This window comes from Phasianus colchicus, chromosome 6 (assembly GCF_987193195.1).
Source record: "Phasianus colchicus chromosome 6, bPhaCol1.hap1.1, whole genome shotgun sequence".
Lineage (NCBI taxonomy): Eukaryota > Metazoa > Chordata > Aves > Galliformes > Phasianidae > Phasianus > Phasianus colchicus.
The window spans coordinates 9,246,405-9,265,966 of record NC_143441.1 but is presented as its reverse complement, the minus strand read 5'-3'; the positions used below and the strand labels follow the sequence as shown (position 1 = coordinate 9,265,966).

The 19,562-nt window shown below is 43.0% G+C and overlaps 1 protein-coding gene and 1 long non-coding RNA gene across 14 annotated transcripts in view; one reads left to right on the top strand and one right to left on the bottom strand.

Moving 5' to 3' along the window:
- CLASP2 (cytoplasmic linker associated protein 2) overlaps positions 1 to 19,562 on the bottom strand; it is a 138,520-nt gene that overhangs the window by 93,696 nt on the left and 25,262 nt on the right. For all 13 annotated transcript variants that reach the window (XM_090142371.1, XM_090142372.1, XM_090142376.1 and 10 more), the window contains exons 6-7: positions 19,422 to 19,519; positions 14,305 to 14,375 (exon numbers count right to left, since the gene is read on the bottom strand). In XM_090142371.1, coding sequence (XP_089998497.1) covers positions 14,305 to 14,375; positions 19,422 to 19,519 — 169 coding nt within the window. The remainder of the gene's footprint in view (positions 1 to 14,304; positions 14,376 to 19,421; positions 19,520 to 19,562) is intronic.
- Positions 4,962 to 5,745, top strand: LOC149917408 (uncharacterized). The gene is made up of 3 exons (XR_016467662.1): positions 4,962 to 5,080; positions 5,174 to 5,361; positions 5,461 to 5,745. It is a non-coding gene; the product is annotated as an uncharacterized LOC149917408 (long non-coding RNA).

Below are 19,562 nucleotides of genomic sequence, written 5' to 3'. Positions count from 1 at the left end.
TGCTGCCAGGCCAACCAGGAAGAGGTCGCGCCCCAAATGCCATCGCAGGGGCGCCAGGATCCGTCCACCTCCCGCCAAACGGCCGCCTTGACGCCGGCGCTGATCCTCCCGTCCTGTAAGTTTGCCCTTACCCGGGAGAGCCCCAGCTCACGGCCATCCTGCGGGCTCACGTGCAGCCTCCATTGCCTGCTCCTTCTTCTTTTCACAGCCAAGGCTCCTACGAGCCCTTCCTTCCCCACCCCCTCCCTCGTCCCTTCCCAAGTCCTCTCATCTCTTCTTCACCAAGTCCTGAGGAAGAGGGCAGGGCAGGGACTGCCATCCTCGGAGCTGCTGTGCTGAGGGACCACAAATATTGCAGGGGTGCAAGGATCCTGTAAGTTTACCCTTAGCCAGGAGGGAGAGCCCAACTCAGGGCCATCCCATGGGCTCACACAGAGCCTCCATTTCCTCATCATCCTTCTCTTTTGATAGAACAAGGCTTTCATGAGCCCATCCTTCCTGTCCTCCTCCCTCATTCCTGCCCAGGGTGGGAGAAGTCAAAGAAGGAATAGAGGCAGCTGATCCTGGGGAGAACCACACTTTGGTTTGGACACGAAGAAGTGCTGAACTTCAGCAAGAAGATCCAATCCAGATGCTTTGCTTGCATTTCTCTTTCAACACTGGACAATCAACAATTTAAAACATTGATACAAAATAATAAAAGAGTCAAAACCACAAAACAAATAAACACATTTTCATTTGAAAAAAGACAACCACTGACTGTCTCTCTGCTTCAGGAAGCTTCGAGTTTGCACGCAGGTTCCCGCGCCCCCTCCTTGCCTCCCGCACACAGAACGTACCCCGCAGCAGGACACGCTGCCCTCACTGCCAGCCCGAGGAACAGCCACCGCACTGCACACACACTGAGGCTGTCCTCTTGCCCTGCCTCAGCACCCTCTGCTACGTGGCGGGGATCTTTCACACACACATCATCAAAAACACAGGAAACAGCCCCTTTTGACTCCTGAACTACAGAATCATATACACAAACTCCACAGTTCTGAACACCAGAAGATCCTCAACCATTTATGAGCGTTATTTACAAAGTTATTTAATTGCTGTAGCCTTCCAGAAGGCAGGCATGACTTTTGGTATTATACTTCATTTCAGTTACTAAGGCTATTCTAAAAATAAAATAAAATAAAATAGAATATAATCTACCCATTTCAAGTGTTTCTTTGAAGCATAAACCCATGTTATTATTCCCCTTTAAAATACTGTACAGCTTCACAGCTGGTCTTTGCTCAGCATCCCTCCTTTCATTACTGCCTTTACTACCTGACCTCCCCAAGTCCTTTTTTTCTTTCTTCCTGGGACTCCTTTGCTTGACCGTGAGTATCCAGTTTTCATGCTTTTTTCCAGTAAATCTGATAATCTATTCTGAAACCAACATTTTTAATATGAAAACATATTCTATTTAGTTGTAATTCACTGTCCATAAACTGCAACAAGAGAAGGTACTTAAGTTCGGAAACGTGAGGAGAAAGGGCCATAACCTGCACACCTGTAGGATTCAGTCAAACAACTGGGACCACTGCAGAAGAACCTATCTGTAGTAGTTCCAACACCTGGTGCATTCATACAGGAAGAAATGGTTTTTGAGTTGAATTGTTTGAATTTCAAAGAGACGACTCAGGAACACATCACAACAAAAGGTGAGATAGGCAGACGTAAGGACCACGTTCATCACCTTTAACATTTATCACACAGCACTCGCCTATCAAACATACAAGTGACATATGTAACATATTGTCATTAAAAGCATCCACAGTGAACTCAAACTGTGATTTACTACTAAAGGTTGACAGCTACAAATTCACTGAAATCATGAGAGAAACTGCTTTAGTAGCAAATGATGGCATTACTTTTTAGCATAGCCAATTTTGGTGTTAAACTAAATCTGCATGTTGCAAATAGAAAAGACAGCTTCAAAAACTAAGCATCGCTCCTAAAAGCAGAATGTGAAGCTCTAATACAGACACACGGCAGGTTAAAATGTGGAGAGATTCATTTTTTCTAAATCACTTTAAATGCAAGCAGTTCAGGAATGAGAAACTAACATTCATCTGAACACAAACATGCACACCACAGCACTGAACAGGAGGGGCTGCTAACAGTCTTCCAACCTGTTCTCTACCTGACAGATTTAGAGCTGAAGACTACAAAATGCCACCTAATTAATTTATTCTCAGTGCTGCAGCTTCGTGTAGATGACAAAACCTGTAGCTGTGTTAGCCTACACTCTCCTCAAATGGGATTTCCTAGAAGAAAAAATAAATCAGATCTGAAAAATTTGAAGTGCCTGGCACACAGCTTGACATTTTTAATAGGCACCACTTCTCTTCTTCTGTAAGAGCAGAACCCAATCCCAAAATAATACATATTTTATGTGCCCTCCTCAAAGTTTTTAAAGAGTTTGCAAAAGGAGGAAGGGAGGGAGAATGGAAGGAAGGACACTGTAAACAGATTTCAGACCAAAAAGATGTTCAGTATTGCAGAAGACTATTACTCATGTGACTTGTACAAGTTCTACACACAAAGCAATCTTCAATGGTACAGGGACATTTTGACAAAAAAATACATCTTCTAACTTTAATAGTTTGTGTGGCAAAGGAACATCACTAAGTTCTGACACTCCAGGAAAGCAAAAATACCCGGTTTTAAGACAGGAAGTTTTTTCATGAATGCTGTTAGAAGCTTTGCTCTGTGTCTTCATGGTTTCTCCTCATTCTCCTCACGCTCCAAACATCTGCAATTTTGACTGCTTGGAAACATTTTCTGCATTGAAGAGAATTTCTACGTTATCAGTTAAATACATGTGATACTCTCCTATAGAATTAGTAATGATAAAAATCTTGTTCTAACTCCATATAGCTACACAACTTGTTTGAGGTTTAAACTGGAGTTAATCCCTGTAAGAACTCTTCTAACTGTTGTAAGAATCTAAAGACATAGTTGGTTTTAAAAAAAAAACAAAAGGCCAGTTTCAACATAAGCACTGCTCTTTCCTGTCATCCCTCAAGAAGCAGATTTACATAGAGGAGCTGGGAGAGAAAAGAATGCACAAACCCTGAAGATCAATCTTTACAAATAAGGCACTTCTATCAATACAGTAGACAGACTAGAATTTCTGATTTGGGTGAATGCTGTAGCAGAACCTTCGCTTCTAAAGAAGACACCCAGAAGGATCTAACTGTAGCTTAGTTTCTTAGCAGTACTTACAACAATTAGACTTGATTAAAAATGACATGTAACACTAAGGAAACCATAGCTCCTCATATTCATTAGGTACCAAAGACAAATGTTACCCACATAGGCAAATATCAAGAAGTCATGTGAAAGAACTCTGCAGCATTTGTTACAGAAAAACCTTACCCAACTATGAATCTCTCTTTGGGTTGTTGGCAATTCTAAGGCTTATTCCAAAACAAATCTTTAAGGTACTTTCAACATGCTAATATATTGATTGGTCATAGTCTGTTTCAAGCACAAGCTATCCATTGAAACACCAAATCATTCTTTTTCCTCCCTGTAACACGTTCTCAAAAAGAAATGGAAACAGACTTCAAAGGCAACCAGCACTTCTGGATGCCACATTACACATGCCTGGAAATCCCTGCAGTAGATTTTCAGGCTTAATTCAAAACAACTCACAGAGACACACACAGAGCCCACTGAAAGAAACTCTACCTACCAACTCTCTAATAGTGAACACCAAAAGTTCCTCAACACTTTAGGAACATCATTTAGAAACCAAAACCTATCTGTACTTACTATGGCAAATAATTGTGTGAGTTTGATAATTGGTTGAACATAGTCCAGTGAAGGACAAAAAATACACAGCCATGCTGTGTTTTCATAAAGTACCTACATTTGAGAGCAACTGTTTTCAAGCATGAAAACTGGAAAGAGTAAAAATGTATTAAAAATCTCCAATGAACATCTCAGGAATTTGATGAGAATTACAGCCACTGCTATTGCACCAGACTGATGCATTAGTGTCAGAGACACAAGGAAGGATGTCCCACCAGTTCTATGGTATTGCTGCGCTTTTTTTTTTAATGTTTCCATGAATAAAAAAAATACTCAGATTTGTTACTAGGACAAATTAATTCCATCACATACAAAGCTTGCTTCACCTTCAACCACCCATTCTGAAACCAAGGAGAGAAAAAGACGAGGACAGCAGCTCCTAATCAGCCTTCCATCCCCCACGTGCAAAACCCCAGCACCAGGCCCCAAGGACCTCACAGCCCTCCAACGCACCCCCTGCAGTCCCAGTGCGGCCGCCCAGAGGACGCCAGGCCCTCTCCTCCACACCCCTCTGCTTTGGCATCAGGGCAGAAGAGATGCCACCTTCTCACGCTCCAGGGCCAGAGCTGAGGGATGGCAAAGGACAGCCGACACGACCACACAAACTCCACTGCTTTTAATGACTGCCTCTCCCTCGGCTGCCTGTGGGGCATCACCATGCTTTGCCCCTCCTCCACCCCAGGCAGCTGCAGGGGGCTTGAGAAGCCCCTGCCCCACTGACCCTCTTGCTACATTCGTGCCACTGCCTCCCAGAAATGGCCGCAGGCCCCAACTGCCAGCCGCCATGTTTGGGCCAGCACCTGCTGCTCAGAATCCTGTTGCCATGGGCACCCAACTGCCCTCAACTGCAGTCCCACAGCTGACACAGCAGGAGACAGCGGCACTTTGCAGTATCTCCAAAAGATACTTTGTATTTCTTGTGATTTCCAAGGACGGGATGGAGCAGCCACCCTTAAAGAAGAGGCGGCTGCTGGAAGAGGCTGATGACATCCAGCCCATGGAGGTGGACCCGCCTGGCAGCCAAGAAGAGCCCATGGAGGTGGATCCACCTGTGGCAGATGAGCTGATGGAAGTGGATCCACCTCCATCGGGGCACACTGGCCATCTCGCTGCTGCTGCCAGGCCAACCAGGAAGAGGTCGCGCCCCAAATGCCATCGCAGGGGCGCCAGGATCCGTCCACCTCCCGCCAAACGGCCGCCTCGACGCCGGCGCTGATCCTCCCGTCCTGTAAGTTTGCCCTTACCCGGGAGAGCCCCAGCTCACGGCCATCCTGCGGGCTCACGTGCAGCCTCCATTGCCTGCTCCTTCTTCTTTCCACAGCCAAGGCTCCTACGAGCCCTTCCTTCCCCACCCCCTCCCTCGTCCCTTCCCAAGTCCTCTCATCTCTTCTTCACCAAGTCCTGAGGAAGAGGGCAGGGCAGGGACTGCCATCCTTGGAGCTGCTGTGCCGGGGCAGCGGGACGAGTCTGACAGAGGGACCTCACACATCTCAGGGGTGCAAGGATCCTGTAAGTTTACCCTTAGTCAGGAGGGACAGCACTGAATCAGGGCCATCCCATGGGCTCACACAGAGCCTCCATTTCCTCATCATCCTTCTCTTTTGATAGAACAAGGCTTTCATGAGCCCATCCTTCCTGTCCTCCTCCCTCATTCCTGCCCAGGGTGGGAGAAGTCAAAGAAGGAATAGAGGCAGCTGATCCTGGGGAGAACCACACTTCGGTTTGGACACGAAGAAGTGCTGAACTTCAGCAAGAAGATCCAATCCAGATGCTTTGCTTGCACTTCTCTTTCAACACTGGACAATCAACAATTTAAAACATTGATACAAAATAATAAAAGAGTCAAAACCACAAAACAAATAAACACATTTTCATTTGAAAAAAGACAACCACTGACTGTCTCTCTGCTTCAGGAAGCTTCGAGTTTGCACGCAGGTTCCCGCGCCCCCTCCTTGCCTCCCGCACACAGAACGTACCCCGCAGCAGGACACGCTGCCCTCACTGCCAGCCCGAGGAACAGCCACCGCACTGCACACACACTGAGGCTGTCCCCTTGCCCTGCCTCAGCACCCTCTGCTACGGGGCAGGGATCTTTCACACACACATCATCAAAAACACAGGAAACAGCCCCTTTTGACTCCTGAACTACAGAATCATATACACAAACTCCACAGTTCTGAACACCAGAATATCCTCAACCATTTATGAATGTTATTTAGAAACCTAAAGACAAAAATTATTTCTAGTCATATTGCTGGAATATAAGAAATCCAGCAATATGACTAAAATAAAAAAATCAAGTTCAGTTATCAGTCTAGAATCTACTGCTATCCAGAAAATGGTGATTCCTTTTCCATATGTTTGCAGGTTTGTTAGTAAGAAATGGTCTGACTTATATAGTTCTTCTTTGAAACTCTTTGTTTCCATGTTGAACCTTACTCTGTTCATCCACGCTGAGCAGAAAGTGTTCATTTTCATAATGCCCTTGGCTGTTCTACACATTCCCTCCCTCCCCCATTTATTTGTTTCACTGTCAGCTTTTAGCCATGGTATGTGCACTTTAAAGACAAAACACCACTCATAAACTATGTTAAACACTGCGATAGTTCCACATGACCTTACAGTGAAAAGAACCTCTCAGCTGGTTTGATTCAGAACAGCCATGTAATTCCAACTCACAGTATCTGTCCTTCATCTCGAAGACAGAAGGAGGAAAGCCACTCCCCCGAGCACAGCGCCTACCAGCTGCTTGCAATGGAAGAGGTGTAGGGCTCCTCTAAAGGGAAATGAGCCAGCGCAGGCGCAGTTAGCATATGTACAAAACGTGCTCAAAGGAAAACAGAAAAGGGAAGAAGCCATGCATTTCTACTTCCCAACATCTTCTGTCTAAAAGATTTTTTTCAGGAAATGGCTCCGGATAGTACAAAGCATCACAGTGAAATCCTGCCCATTTTCTGGGCTCATGTAACGACTGCTTTATTTATTATCATTCCCAGGCCTGAGTGGGTTTTAAAAGCCTCCTCCCTTCTACCAGAGGAGAATTGAATAGTCAGAAATTCATGTCAAAAGTGCATATGGACAACAGTATTTATATACTGAAAATTAAGCTATCATCTGAAAACAAACTCTACAGCCTTTTAACTTTAATGTGTTCAATTTTATTTATTTATTTTTATTTGTCAAAAATAACATATTAAAGCTGAGCAGCACCCACATTTTACAGAAAGCACTAATCAGATTAAAGACTTAGGAAGACAGCCTTCCGCTCAGAAGAACATCAGGGAATAGAAGGTGACGGTTCCTGTACTCCAGGACACATTAATGAGGTATTTTCAAAAAAGACAAAGCCCATAATTTCATATGTGTATGTGCTACAGTACATTTCTTACTATATGTGGATATAATTACTAGTATAAGCAGCTGAATCAGTTGCATATACTGTATCATTTGGAACGCGATGAGTGCTTGAAGTCATCAAACATCGTTAACACCGTACAGCATTTACACAAACATCCCCTCTTTCATCTATGCAGTTCAAGACAGAATATTTGGTACATACTAGTAAACAGATGAGGGAACCAAGAATGCACTCCTACAAAGCTGATCTGATGCTTTTAGATAGCTCCCAAATACCTTGTGTCTGGAACTGCATTTGGCTGTGCATCCAAAGAACACTTAGGTCTAACCTTTCTTTCATGACTCTTCCCATGGCCCCAAGTTTTAGGCAGATAAATCCATCCTTATTTTAATAAACCTGCTGAACTGAGAGCAGGACAGTCCCTCACCTGGAGAACAATGAAGTGGCACAGTACTGACTTACACCAAGGAAAGAAAGAGATGATGGAAGCGACCAATTGAAGACAAGGCACAAAGGGAATGCACAAGGTGATGTGCCACCCTGCCATTACGTTAGCTGCCTCCTAAACACCCTAATCTGGTTATCAGCGGATAAGGGCAGGAATGCATTAGTCTCTCCAAGAAACAAGAAATCCCAAGCAAGGAATGGATCTTGACTAGTTTCCTCCAGCAACTCAAGGAACAAACACAGACCTACATTCACACAGGCATGTGAAATGCCTTTAGACCGAGACACTGAATGCTTTCCCACTGGCACACATTCACTGCAGTGGAAGTAACAGTTCCATTGCTCACTAGTCCAGAAACAGAGTTATTTTCTTCCTCTGCATGCTTCAAACAAAAGACTGGAGAGCTTGAGACAGTTAACAGGGGTAAACAGAACACTTGGCTTTTCCCTTTAATCTTCACTTTGGAAATCAGATTAAGACTCAACATTTAAGCATTATGTTTTATTTACATTCCCACTCATGCTCCAGAAACACTGAAAGAATGCCGAACAGTTACAATAAGCCACTGTCTTGCATTTCAGACAAAACATTCAAAATACCACCTCCATACAATACTTCCAAACTCCATGTACCTTCACAACATATCCAGGCTGATTAAATAAACAAAGCAAGGAAAACAAATGACAAGTTCTGTTCTCTGACGTAGCAGCACATCAGCCAGAACAATGGTGTACCTTCACAGACAGTAAGCTAAACGTACCGCCACAGCACAGAGCCAGTTTGTCAAGAAAAGACACTTCTCCAAGCTACAGAATCACCACCCTTAGAACAGAACGTGTCTGCTGCGTTGCAGGATGTACGGGATGATTGTGAAATGGAAAGTCACGGCTAAAACAGCATTTACGTTGAGAAAAAGAAATCAGAACATTTTCTTAATGGTTACTAAGGTTTTGTTATCCCTAACAGTTTTATAACACAATGCCAAAGGACTGAATTCTTTGTAAATGTGGTAAGCAATAGTTGCAAGAGAAACCAGCAGCTACATAATCATCCTACACACTCTTAATTGTATCTGGCATTACTGCTCAAAGCTCCCACACAGAACGTCAGCTGACTGCCTGAACAGTACTCTGTTCTTAGTGCCTTTGTTAATGACGAATTTAATTATACGGAGCAAAGCTCTGCAACCACCCTCACTTCATAACCCTCGACCATTAGAGAACCACAAAAATCCTATGGCTTTGTCTGGGGAATACAGTTATTTCTTAATATGCTACAACTCACATCATTCATCTGCGCCTTACCACGACCCATGTTTACAGCACACAGATCTGCACTGCTTCATGGGAAACCGGCACTGAGAAAAACAGTCCTAGAGCAAAAATGACAAGAAAGAGCTCAGTGTGCGCTCAGTTCCACAAAGACAGTGACCTCCCCCGCAGCCTGCTGACAGCAAATAAAAACAAACGTCAGAGAACAGCCCGAGTGTTCTGAACCGCCCGGCCTCGCTCCTGCGGCTCGGATCCCTCTGCTGAGGGCACCCAGTGCCACACATCCATTTCAGGACACCTCAGAACAGGTCTTTGTCCAGGCTCTCGCTACTGCCATCTCAGCAAACTCAGATAAAAGATTCGCCTTCACCTACGTACAGAATCCTTATAGGGCCGGTTTCCTCAGCGTTTCTAGCACCACACACATCACGCTTTGTAAACGCAAAGCCCTCCTCCTATCTTCCTCATCTTGCTTCGAGCCAAACGACAACTTCTCGACTTCCTTTGAAAACGAAGACGCACGCACGGGAAGCTGTCACACCGGGGGACGGTCGGGCACGGAGGCAGAACACGAATCCGGTTTTTATCCAAAACGCGACCGCAGGGCCCGCACCGCTTTACTGACCTACTTTCCCCCGGTTTGTGTAACGAAACGCGGCTCCGCGCGCCGCGGCGTCACCCGAGCGGCACGGCAGCCCCGGCGGCGAGCCGCTTCCCTCTCGGCGCCCGCAGCGCCGCCTCTCCCCGCCGAGGAGCGCGGCCGGACGCCTCCCGCTCACGGGGCGGACCTCTCGCGGCGGGACCCCCCGCACCGGGCCGAGACGTCGAGCCGCCGCACGCGGGGCTCGGCGCGCTCAACGCGGGCACCGCCGCGGGACCCCGCGCCCGCCCTCGGAGCGGCCACTCACCGTCCCCGATCGCCATCATAGCGCGGAGCGGCCGCGGGCGGTGAGTGCCGGGCCGCGCGGCCCCCGCTCCGCGCCGCCACAGCCGCTCGCCGCGCCCCGCTTCAAAATAGCAGTCCCGCCGGCAACCGGGCCCGGCCCCGTCCCACCGGGGACTTTTACTGCGCTCCGCCCCGCTCCGCCCCGCCGTCACGTGCCCGCGCCCTGCCCCGGCCGGGCCGAACGGAGCGCCGGAGCCGCGAGCGGGGCGGCCGGAGGGGAGAGGCGTTCCGTGCCGCTCGGTTGGAGGAAAACGCCTTGTCCTGACGGCGTCCGGGCACCGGCTGCCGCGGAGCGTCCTGCGGCCGGCAGGAAAGCTTGACGGAACCTCAGCTCCCGCCCGCGGCCGGCCCGAAACCGCCGCGACGGCACCGTGTGCTGTAATAAGCGATAAGCGCTTCCTCCCGCCTCGTTCCCTCTCGTCTGAGAACCGGCGGCGCCGCGCTGAGCCGAGCCGTGCCGAGCCGCTCGCTTCCAGCAGCGCGGGCGCCGAGCTCCGGAGCCCAGAGACGCGCACGGGGCACCTCGAGGCACGGTGCGGGTGTAAGCCACAAAGGGCAGCGGGTGAAACTGATCGTCATGCGAACGCGTTCTGAGCTGCCGTATGAGCAAGCAGAACACGGACGGACCCCAAATAGCGTAAAATGATTGCAGCACCTATCGGCGGCCTCAGCGTTTCTCACGCTATACATTCACACCACGTCCCGTTGGCACGGGCTGTCACTGTGTGTGCTCACAGAAACCCCCTGTGCAAAACGAACACAACAAAGGAAAATCGGAAAGAAAGAAAGAAAAAAGCAAAACGTGGCAAAGCAAATACCCGTTTCTGCTGCAGATGTTTACTGTCTGCTATAGAACAAACGCCTCGGCTGTGTCTGCAATCCATACCATCACCCCCCCATGAGTGTGACACCAAAATGAGTGTGACACCAAAATGAGTGTGACACCAAAATGAGTGCATCCCACCGATCGCATGCTATGTTTGTAAGGTAGCCCTGCGAGGCATGCCTTTAATGGGAAAACTGCATGGGCTGAATAGAGAGGCACAATCAATATTCAGCTTGGATCATTCCACTGAATGAAGCAAAGCACAGGGCTCAGTTATTGTTCTCCCTACTTTTGACTCCCTGTCTGAAAACGTATGCTGCTCTCCAGTACGGAGGTCTGTTTAAATTCTCTTAGGGAAAACAGTATTTACAAATCTCAGCCGGCAGAAACAAGTGCTTGCTCAGCTTTGAGATTGGCTGCCGGTCCCGTTTCCATAGAAATGCACATTCATGTGCTGAAAAATGGGGAGGTGCTTTAAAGAGCCTCCTCCAGTTTGCAGGGATGCAACACATTTCTGCTGAAGCAAAATGGCAAAACAAGCACCGCACGCAAGACTTGGCGTAACAGACAAACACATCCAGATACAATTCTAATAACATGCTGCATTACTGTGAATGTAAACAGAACCCAAGGTTCTCAGAACAGCTCATTCATTCACATAATTCGTGGCAAAGAAAAGATGTCTGATTTTACTAACCACAGCTTATTGGAGGGGAGATGCTGCAATCAAGACAGGGGGGAGAGGGAATTAAAGGTCAGCTGGAGAGGCAAATTATTGGTATGATATTATTTAAGCTTGTAACGACTCATCAAGCAGCAGCATAAGACTCGAGCCATCGTTAGACACAGGGCCTTCCATACTTATCTGCTGGCTTTGAAGCTACACCCTGCCCCAGTTATTCTAGCAGCACTCATTTCAATGTGCTTTTCACATCTTTCGCCCTTCGCTAGAATCCATCAGTCCCTACAGACAACTGATTCCCCGCTCTCTTCACTGTTCTATCAGGGATTAGATTCAATGAAGGAGGGACTGCTCATGCTAGGTCCATTATCACAATGAAAGGAGTAACAACAGATGAAATCCACCAGTGTGCATGAGAACACAGGAGAACCTTTTCCTCTCCTCCCTTGTTTCTCCCACACATGCTGAAGAACACCAATACGTTTCTAAAACCTGTCACATGTTTAACTGTGTTAGTAGGAGCATATTTTTCTTTTTTGTTTGTTTGTCTGAATTATTAAAAATACTATAGAAAACATTCTTGTATTCAGCTTGCTTAAAGCTGCTATTTTTCTAGGTTATGGTTCTCTTTTTGCATATGCAAAATGAAGTGACTGAACAACTGTCAGAAGTATTGTTGGAAGAAAGGAACCTAAGTGACATCTCTGGATTCTCACAAACTAGGTCAGCACGACAAAGATTTACCAGCACAGCGGTGCCACTTACAACTACGGAAAAGATTGCACCTCTGACAGTTGTTTTCAACAAACGTTTCCATTTCCAACACACACTTTGAAGAGAACTCCCATCAGTTACAGCTAACTCCTCTGAGAAAACAACTCAGCTAAGATAGCAAAAAGCCATTCCTTTTGGAGGTTAAAAGGAAAAAAAAAAAGAAAGGGTCCGCTATGGACTCTACCATTCTAATTACACTGAAGTCTGTGGAACAGTTTTTGGCCTTCGACTCTTCACCCTTTGGAAACACAACCCTACTCCAAAACATCAGCCTTCAAAAGCACTAAAATATCCTCTGTACTGTAACACATGTATTTAGACATTAACATCTGGCCTTTATCCAGAGATGTTTGATAAAGCTCTGAAAAGAAAAGCTGGTAAGAAAGCTACAGGAATTCAACACTAACTTTAAATCTACACATGGAAGCAGTAAATATAAACTGTCCTTCAGAGAATAAAGAAAGAGAAGGTCGAGATAAACCACTAACAATAGAAGAGTATATTTTCCATAGCATTAAAAAAATATCCGTTTAGATGGATTCAACAGATGAACAGAGATTCTGAAACAAAGGTATGAGAGGGATTCTGTCTCTGGGACTAAAGAAACAAACTCATAGTAGCTTCTGCACAGAATTTGCCACCTACAAGCCCAAAAGGATTTATACCACTGCAGATCAGCACTAATACCTGCATTGTACAGATGAGGTAAAATGGCTTAAAACAAATTGCATCTACTCTTGTAAGATACAAACCAAAAGCTCCTATGTGAACTAGTCCAGCAATAAGTGTGTTGTTTCTTTATTTCCACAATTTAAATTACTTCAATATGTTTATATTCTCCTGTAACTTTCTCCTATCTCTCAAGAACTGCCAACAGAAAAAGTACAACTAACATGTATCTATGAACCACTCAAACCTATGCAGTGGTAAGAACTTTAAATGCAAAAAAAAAAAATGGTTTGTCCTTCCAATAGGAGTCAATCTACGATCAAAAAAAATGTTTATGTAAAACATTCTTCTCAAAAGTGAACATATTTATTGTTCATTTTTATAGTAATCCTTATAAATATATTTTCTTATTTCCAAGTGCCCAAGAATAGTAATGTTTTACTTCCAACTAGAATGCAACGTAGAACTTCACTGTAATCTCAAAAAGGTTTAAAAATGCACTTCTGCAAGCCCACAATCTCTGTTTTCACAGTAATGACAGAAAGGTGAGTGTTTAAAATGAAAAAGTACATTTGCATACATTATCAAATCACATATGCATTCCTCAAAATATTTCTACCCTCAAACTGTTACATTTTAGATCTAGCAAAGCTTCCTTTTCAGTATAATTTCACCAGAAGTATCTGAAAATCTTCCACTATAAACCAAAATCTGCCAACTGTGCAGAAGACAGACAGACAATGAAGCTTTCAAAACCAATCAAATTAAAGCCACTGCCACAACACCTCCCTTGTTGTGCTGTTATGTAACTGCTGTTTGTTTTTCTTTTTTAAAGTATAGTTTTAAGTAAGAAAGAATGATGGTTTTGCTCTTTCATCCCATAAGATACTGTTTCAGGACTGCAGCAGGAAGCAACAAGGATTCACTGCATAACAGGCTTCATTTTCATGAAAGACACCAGAAAAAGAGCTTAAAGTCAGTACATTAAAGGAGAATTTTAAGATGAAGTCACAACTTCCACACTGAAGCGTCTCTGAATACTTCAATCACCTATTTCTTTAATTTAGAATTTACTCTATCATTCTACATTTTAACTGAGAAGAAACCACACAAAACAGCCATTATTCACTTATTTTCTTTTGGAATCACTGTAAGATAAAAGCCTGTTTGATTTCATTTTTTCCACGCACGAATACTCTGCAGCATTCTCGTAGCCTCTACTGCATGCACACAGAACTTGTTAAAGATTCACCACCAGTTTCCATGTGATTTCAAAACCTTTTCCAGTTGTATTCTGACTGCAGTCCTAAAAAACAGTGTCGGTAACGTAAGTCTGTTTCACTATGCAAATGTCTGTTTTTCTCTGTATCCTTGCAGATGTTTCTTGTCAACCATCTCACACTGTTCATACTAGCATTCAAATATTTATCTTGCATTAATCTGAAGCTGATGATTAACATATGTTCTTTCATACTCACCACTGATGTTACTTAAAATCATATTTCCAGAATCTCTCACTTCATCAAATTTTGTAAAGATTGTTTGCAACCTGTAAAGAACAAAAATATATATAAATATATATATATATAAACATATATTTACATATTGGAAATCCTCCAGGTTACCAGTAAAAACATGAATTAGTTTCTTAGTATATATAAAGCAGTCAGACAAGGGATTATGAGTTCTAGAAACCATTTCCAAGGGTCTCCCCTTCTTCAGTCAGTTGAGCATCTTCACACAAATACACATAAAGCAATGTCACCAAGTCAGCAAATAAAACTGAGCATCACTATTAGTAACACAAAAAATAATGAAAATTCTGGAGTAGAGGCTTAGTAATATTATATACTTGCTTCAGAAAGGCAGTGATATTACCCAATTTATACACAGCTCTATAAGGCAACAATTTGAACTACAGAATGCTTATATGAAAAAAACAGGCGGTCATTGATATTTCATTTGTTCTGTGACAATTGCTAATGTTCTGAAAAATCTGGTTTGTTATAAAGATATTTTTAAGTGGTTTGTGCTTCCACTGAAAAGAAGAAATTCTTTTTTCTAGACTCCAGGAACACTAACACTTCTGTACCACTGATTCTCACAGTGGAAAACACGCTGCAATTGCTTTGCTACTTGTTAAACAGAAAGAAAAAAAAAGTACAAAAAAAGTACCAAAAAAATTCACATTTCCAGTCTGGTCCCATACGGTAGAAAATGCTATTCAAGCAAGAAAGTTGGCCAAATCTGAACAGCCAGTTCTCATCACTTCTGCAGAAAATGCAATAAAAGCTGTACAAGTATCTCAGTATGGTATGTACAGATGTGAGGATATTTTAGGTACAAAACAAGCAGGACTGAATACTGACCTTAAATGCACATTTATCAACTACAAGTCACACAACAGTAGGCAATTCTCATAGTGGGTACAGCTCAGTTACGCTACCTCACACTTTCAAATATTTTAGTAGCCTTGAAGTATTATTTTTCCTTGCCAAATACTTGAAAGCATTTGCTAGACACCACACAATTAGCTGAGAATTTCACAGGAAGGCCCACCTTACTTCAAATGTCTATAAAACAAACAAACACCCTTAACAGTATGTCCGAAATGCTGAAGCTATTATCCTGAGAGAAGCTGAATATGAAGACTACAGAGAATAAGAGATTTCCTTTAGAATTGCACCTTGATTCTTATATGTTGCTAGGCTGATGGTGTGCTTTTGGCACATTTTTTTTGCACATTTTTCAGAGAATTCAAAACAAAAAATTATTTCCTGCTCTTTTGAACTTAGTTCTCAAAACATGCTTCACAGAGCATTTTAAGCAGAGAAAGCAGAGAACAAGGAAATGTTTCCTTATAAATACATTGTGATGATACACATGCTGTCTCTCACTCTGAGCAGAATATCTGATAAAGTAGTAGCTATAAGCATTCACTAATAACCTGTCAGCACTCAGTGCTATGCAGTTACAGTGGTACAGGCTAAAGAGGAACACGGCACCGCCAGCTGCAAAAGCTTAAAAGCACGTATTTCTGACTTGAGACAGACGTATCCTGCAGTGTAGACACAGCTTAAGCTGACATACATTTCTCCTTACTTCCTCCTTCGGAAAAAAAAGAAGTGCCCACATGTGGACACACAGCTGAACCCTGTCTACAGTACGAACCAGACAGATATGTAGAATGCGCAGACCACATTAAATGCAGTACTCATAAATGCATCCTGTAAAATACGTAGCATTTCAAGATATGAAGCTGCAGCCTTAGACACGAGAACTCTAAACAAATAAATGTACTTTTTACATTTATGTTACTCAAGTAATGGCGGAAAAAGTTGTCAGATAACTTCCTGAAAGATCTTGAAAGGCTGTGAACACTCAGACCAAGCCAGTGCTAACTTCTAAGTCCATATGTATTTCCTCTATTCATGGAAGATCAGCTGCATGTTTCATACTCTAACAAATTCCATTTGGTCCAAATGGAACAAAAATGGTTCCATATTCTTGGCTCAAAGGGCAAGAAATGCAATATCCACTCTCAGTATCCACAAACATATAAACACTAATACTTCCAGGCTCAATAACAAAGACTGTCAAACCTCTTTGGCAGTAACTTTAACTAAAGGGAAAACAGAACAGCCAAATCTCTGGCCACTGACTCCATACTGATTTTTATGAGAAAAGAAATGTTCTTCAGGCCTAAATGAGGATATTCTTCTGACATTTGTAACTTGAAAAGCATACATGAAAAGAGGAATTCAGCAGATTTATTTGCAAATTAATCTCAGAGACTGAACAAAAAATACACTAGTAGCAAACGAAGTTGAACTACAATAGTACAACTGCATCTTCTTTTATTAGCCATCTAGACCCTGCTCAGGACCAATATCCCTCTCTAGACAGCCTACTATTTTCTGCAAGTGCAAACCTACAGATTATAAAACCTATTTAAGCTACCGTTTTTGAATTAGTATGTACATTTACATTTATAGAGACATAAAACGTATACACTATTTTCATATTTAAATAATTGGAGTGATTTCTCTAAATAATGCTTGATGAACTTTCCTGCCTTCCTTCCAGTTGACATGAGCTCTTATTCTCAGCTTTAAGGCTGAGTGCACTCGGGCAGCAACACACAGACCTCCAATGTGCAATTTGTTATGCAAATGAAGCAAGCCTACATTCTCTGAAATCACATGTTTACCAAATATTGAAGTAATGGTGCTAATATTTATGCTTGCAATTTTAATGCACTGTCATACAGTGAAAGAGCTGCAATAGCATTCTTTAAGGCTGAACTGAACAACTGAAAGCAGCTGCGTCTGAACTAAGATTATCCGTAATACTTACTTAAAATCCTTAAAACCTACCCAGACACACAAATATGAACATAAATTTCCCTCAGAATAATGGTAAGATGGTGCCGTAAATCAAGCTGTTTCACAGACCATAGCTCCTGCATGTCCATATGAAAAGTTTAATGAATCAAAGTGAAGGGAGAACTCCTGGCAGACAGTGGGAAAGAAAGCTCTTAAACTGGGTCTGCCAGGGAAGGAGCAACTGTCTGAGATAGAGCTAATCTGTCTTTCCTGAGCTTTGTCAACTGCCTTGTTACTGTGTTAAGTAGGGAGAGACAGCAGGAATTCTGCTTACCATCAGTACTAGGGATGGAGACCAGTAGCTTCATGCTCAACTCAAGCAAATTGTAACCCATCACTTCCTCCCAACTTGAAGATTACTAGGGAAGACACAACACTCATGAGCCTCAGTTCATGTATTATTTTATGCTAACCTTGACTGCCAGGTGTGAAACTGCTGAGATTAGTGGCAAGAACCAGCTGGATATGCACCAAATCCAGCTTTGCTTGTTTCTGTAAATGAAAATGGCACAACTACGTTTGCTTTCAGATCAAGGGGAATTTGGTGCTCAAGTGATTCTGGCAGTAGGAATCAGCAGTTTGGTCCCTGCTGCAAGTTAAGTTAGAAGCTGTTGATTAACCCGGAGAGACAAAGCTCCTGTGGTGTTTAATCCTATTTGGATCTCAAGATTTACTTAGTTTATATCACATGGAAACGTGAACAGGATGAGTGCTGAACCTAGACTTATGGTCAGATCCAACATTCATAGCACAGACAAAAGCTGTTGTTATCTGCATTCTTTTGCTTGCATTCTCTGTTCCAAAGAACATCCAAGACTCTGCCATAACGTAAGAAGGATTTTCTCAGATTAAACTATCTGCTGGGGAACTGAATTTTTGGAACTGTAGTAATAATACAATTTAAACTTCTGTGGTAACCATATAATCACTTCATACCCCTGAACTGTAACAATGGTTAAATAGATGAGAATGCATACAATTTCCCATTCCTATAGGCAAGATAAGTTTTCGTCCAAAGAGGCTGAGCTCTGCCTAGCACATGAAACAATTTAACACCATTCTCCTATGATAGTATTTCAATACCTTATAAACCGTTAAAAACTAAGGCTAACAATTTTTAGTGTTCTTGTCAGCCACAGAATGTATTCTGATATCCTGACTGAGCCCATGTAGCAGACACAGCTCTCTTAAAATAAAGAAAAACCATTAGGACTCAGAGTGCAGTTGTTACGTCAGTTTGTATGGGGTTAAGATTTTTTTTAAGTGCAAATGATTTTAATGGCAAATTTGAAAGATCAAGATCTGTCTGTTTTTCGCAACGAAACAAATGCTTAACAACAAAACAATGGCTACTTTTATTTCATACAAAGCAACCTACACAAAACGCAGACCAGCCTTTACAGACTTGAATTACTCAGAAAGCAACTCAGAAAGCGTTTTCAAAATTTCATTTCACCTTTTGCATGAAATATCCATGATATTTGTATCATGGCATTTGTACCAGACCAGCTTACACTCCCTTAGAGCAGTTCCTTCTCACTGAATTCCAGAGCTTTAGTTCAGAAGTAGCTGCCTTTCTAAGTAACTATCTCTTATGTAACTGCCCACGAGCAAACCTCCATTGTGGAGAGGGTTCTTCTGATGCAGTTAGCAAAAGCAAGGGAGGACATCTGTCATTGTAACTATCTTCAAGAAAGTAAAGACTTGGTGCAGGATTTGCCATACTTTCATCTCCCTTCCACGCATGTACACATACTTCTCTCTCACACGTGCACAGTGCATGGAAAGGATTAAGTTCTTCTCAGAGAGTTGTGACCCTCTACATTCAAGTTAAACACAAACTCTAGAGTAAGGAACATTATGAATATTTTCAAGTATTTTTCAGCTATTTCCCTACTGTTTACTATACTTCTCACTACTTCCATTATATATATATATATATATATTTATGCATAATTTTGATTTACTATTATTTTATATATATTTTTAACTATTTTACAGCTCTTGCCTTCTCCTAAAATCAGGGAATTTTAACTGCTGAATGTTAGGCTGCTCTTGGCTCTAAACCCATATACCTCTTCCAAGCAGAAAAGACTGTAAAATGAAGGTCAGAAACACCACAACATTTCTGGTCAATTTTGTGTTCTGATTAAAAAAAAAAAAGTAACATGAAAAGGCTCAGCATCACAAAATCAAAACCACTTGCTCACCTTCCAGGAGGAATTCCTCTTTTTGTAAGATCTAGTCGTACTTTCTCCCCCACATGTCTATAAACCTCCACAATGGCTAGTATGGCAGCATCTCTCACCTGTGAAAGCCAAGTTTAAATCATTATTTCATTTCAGGATTTC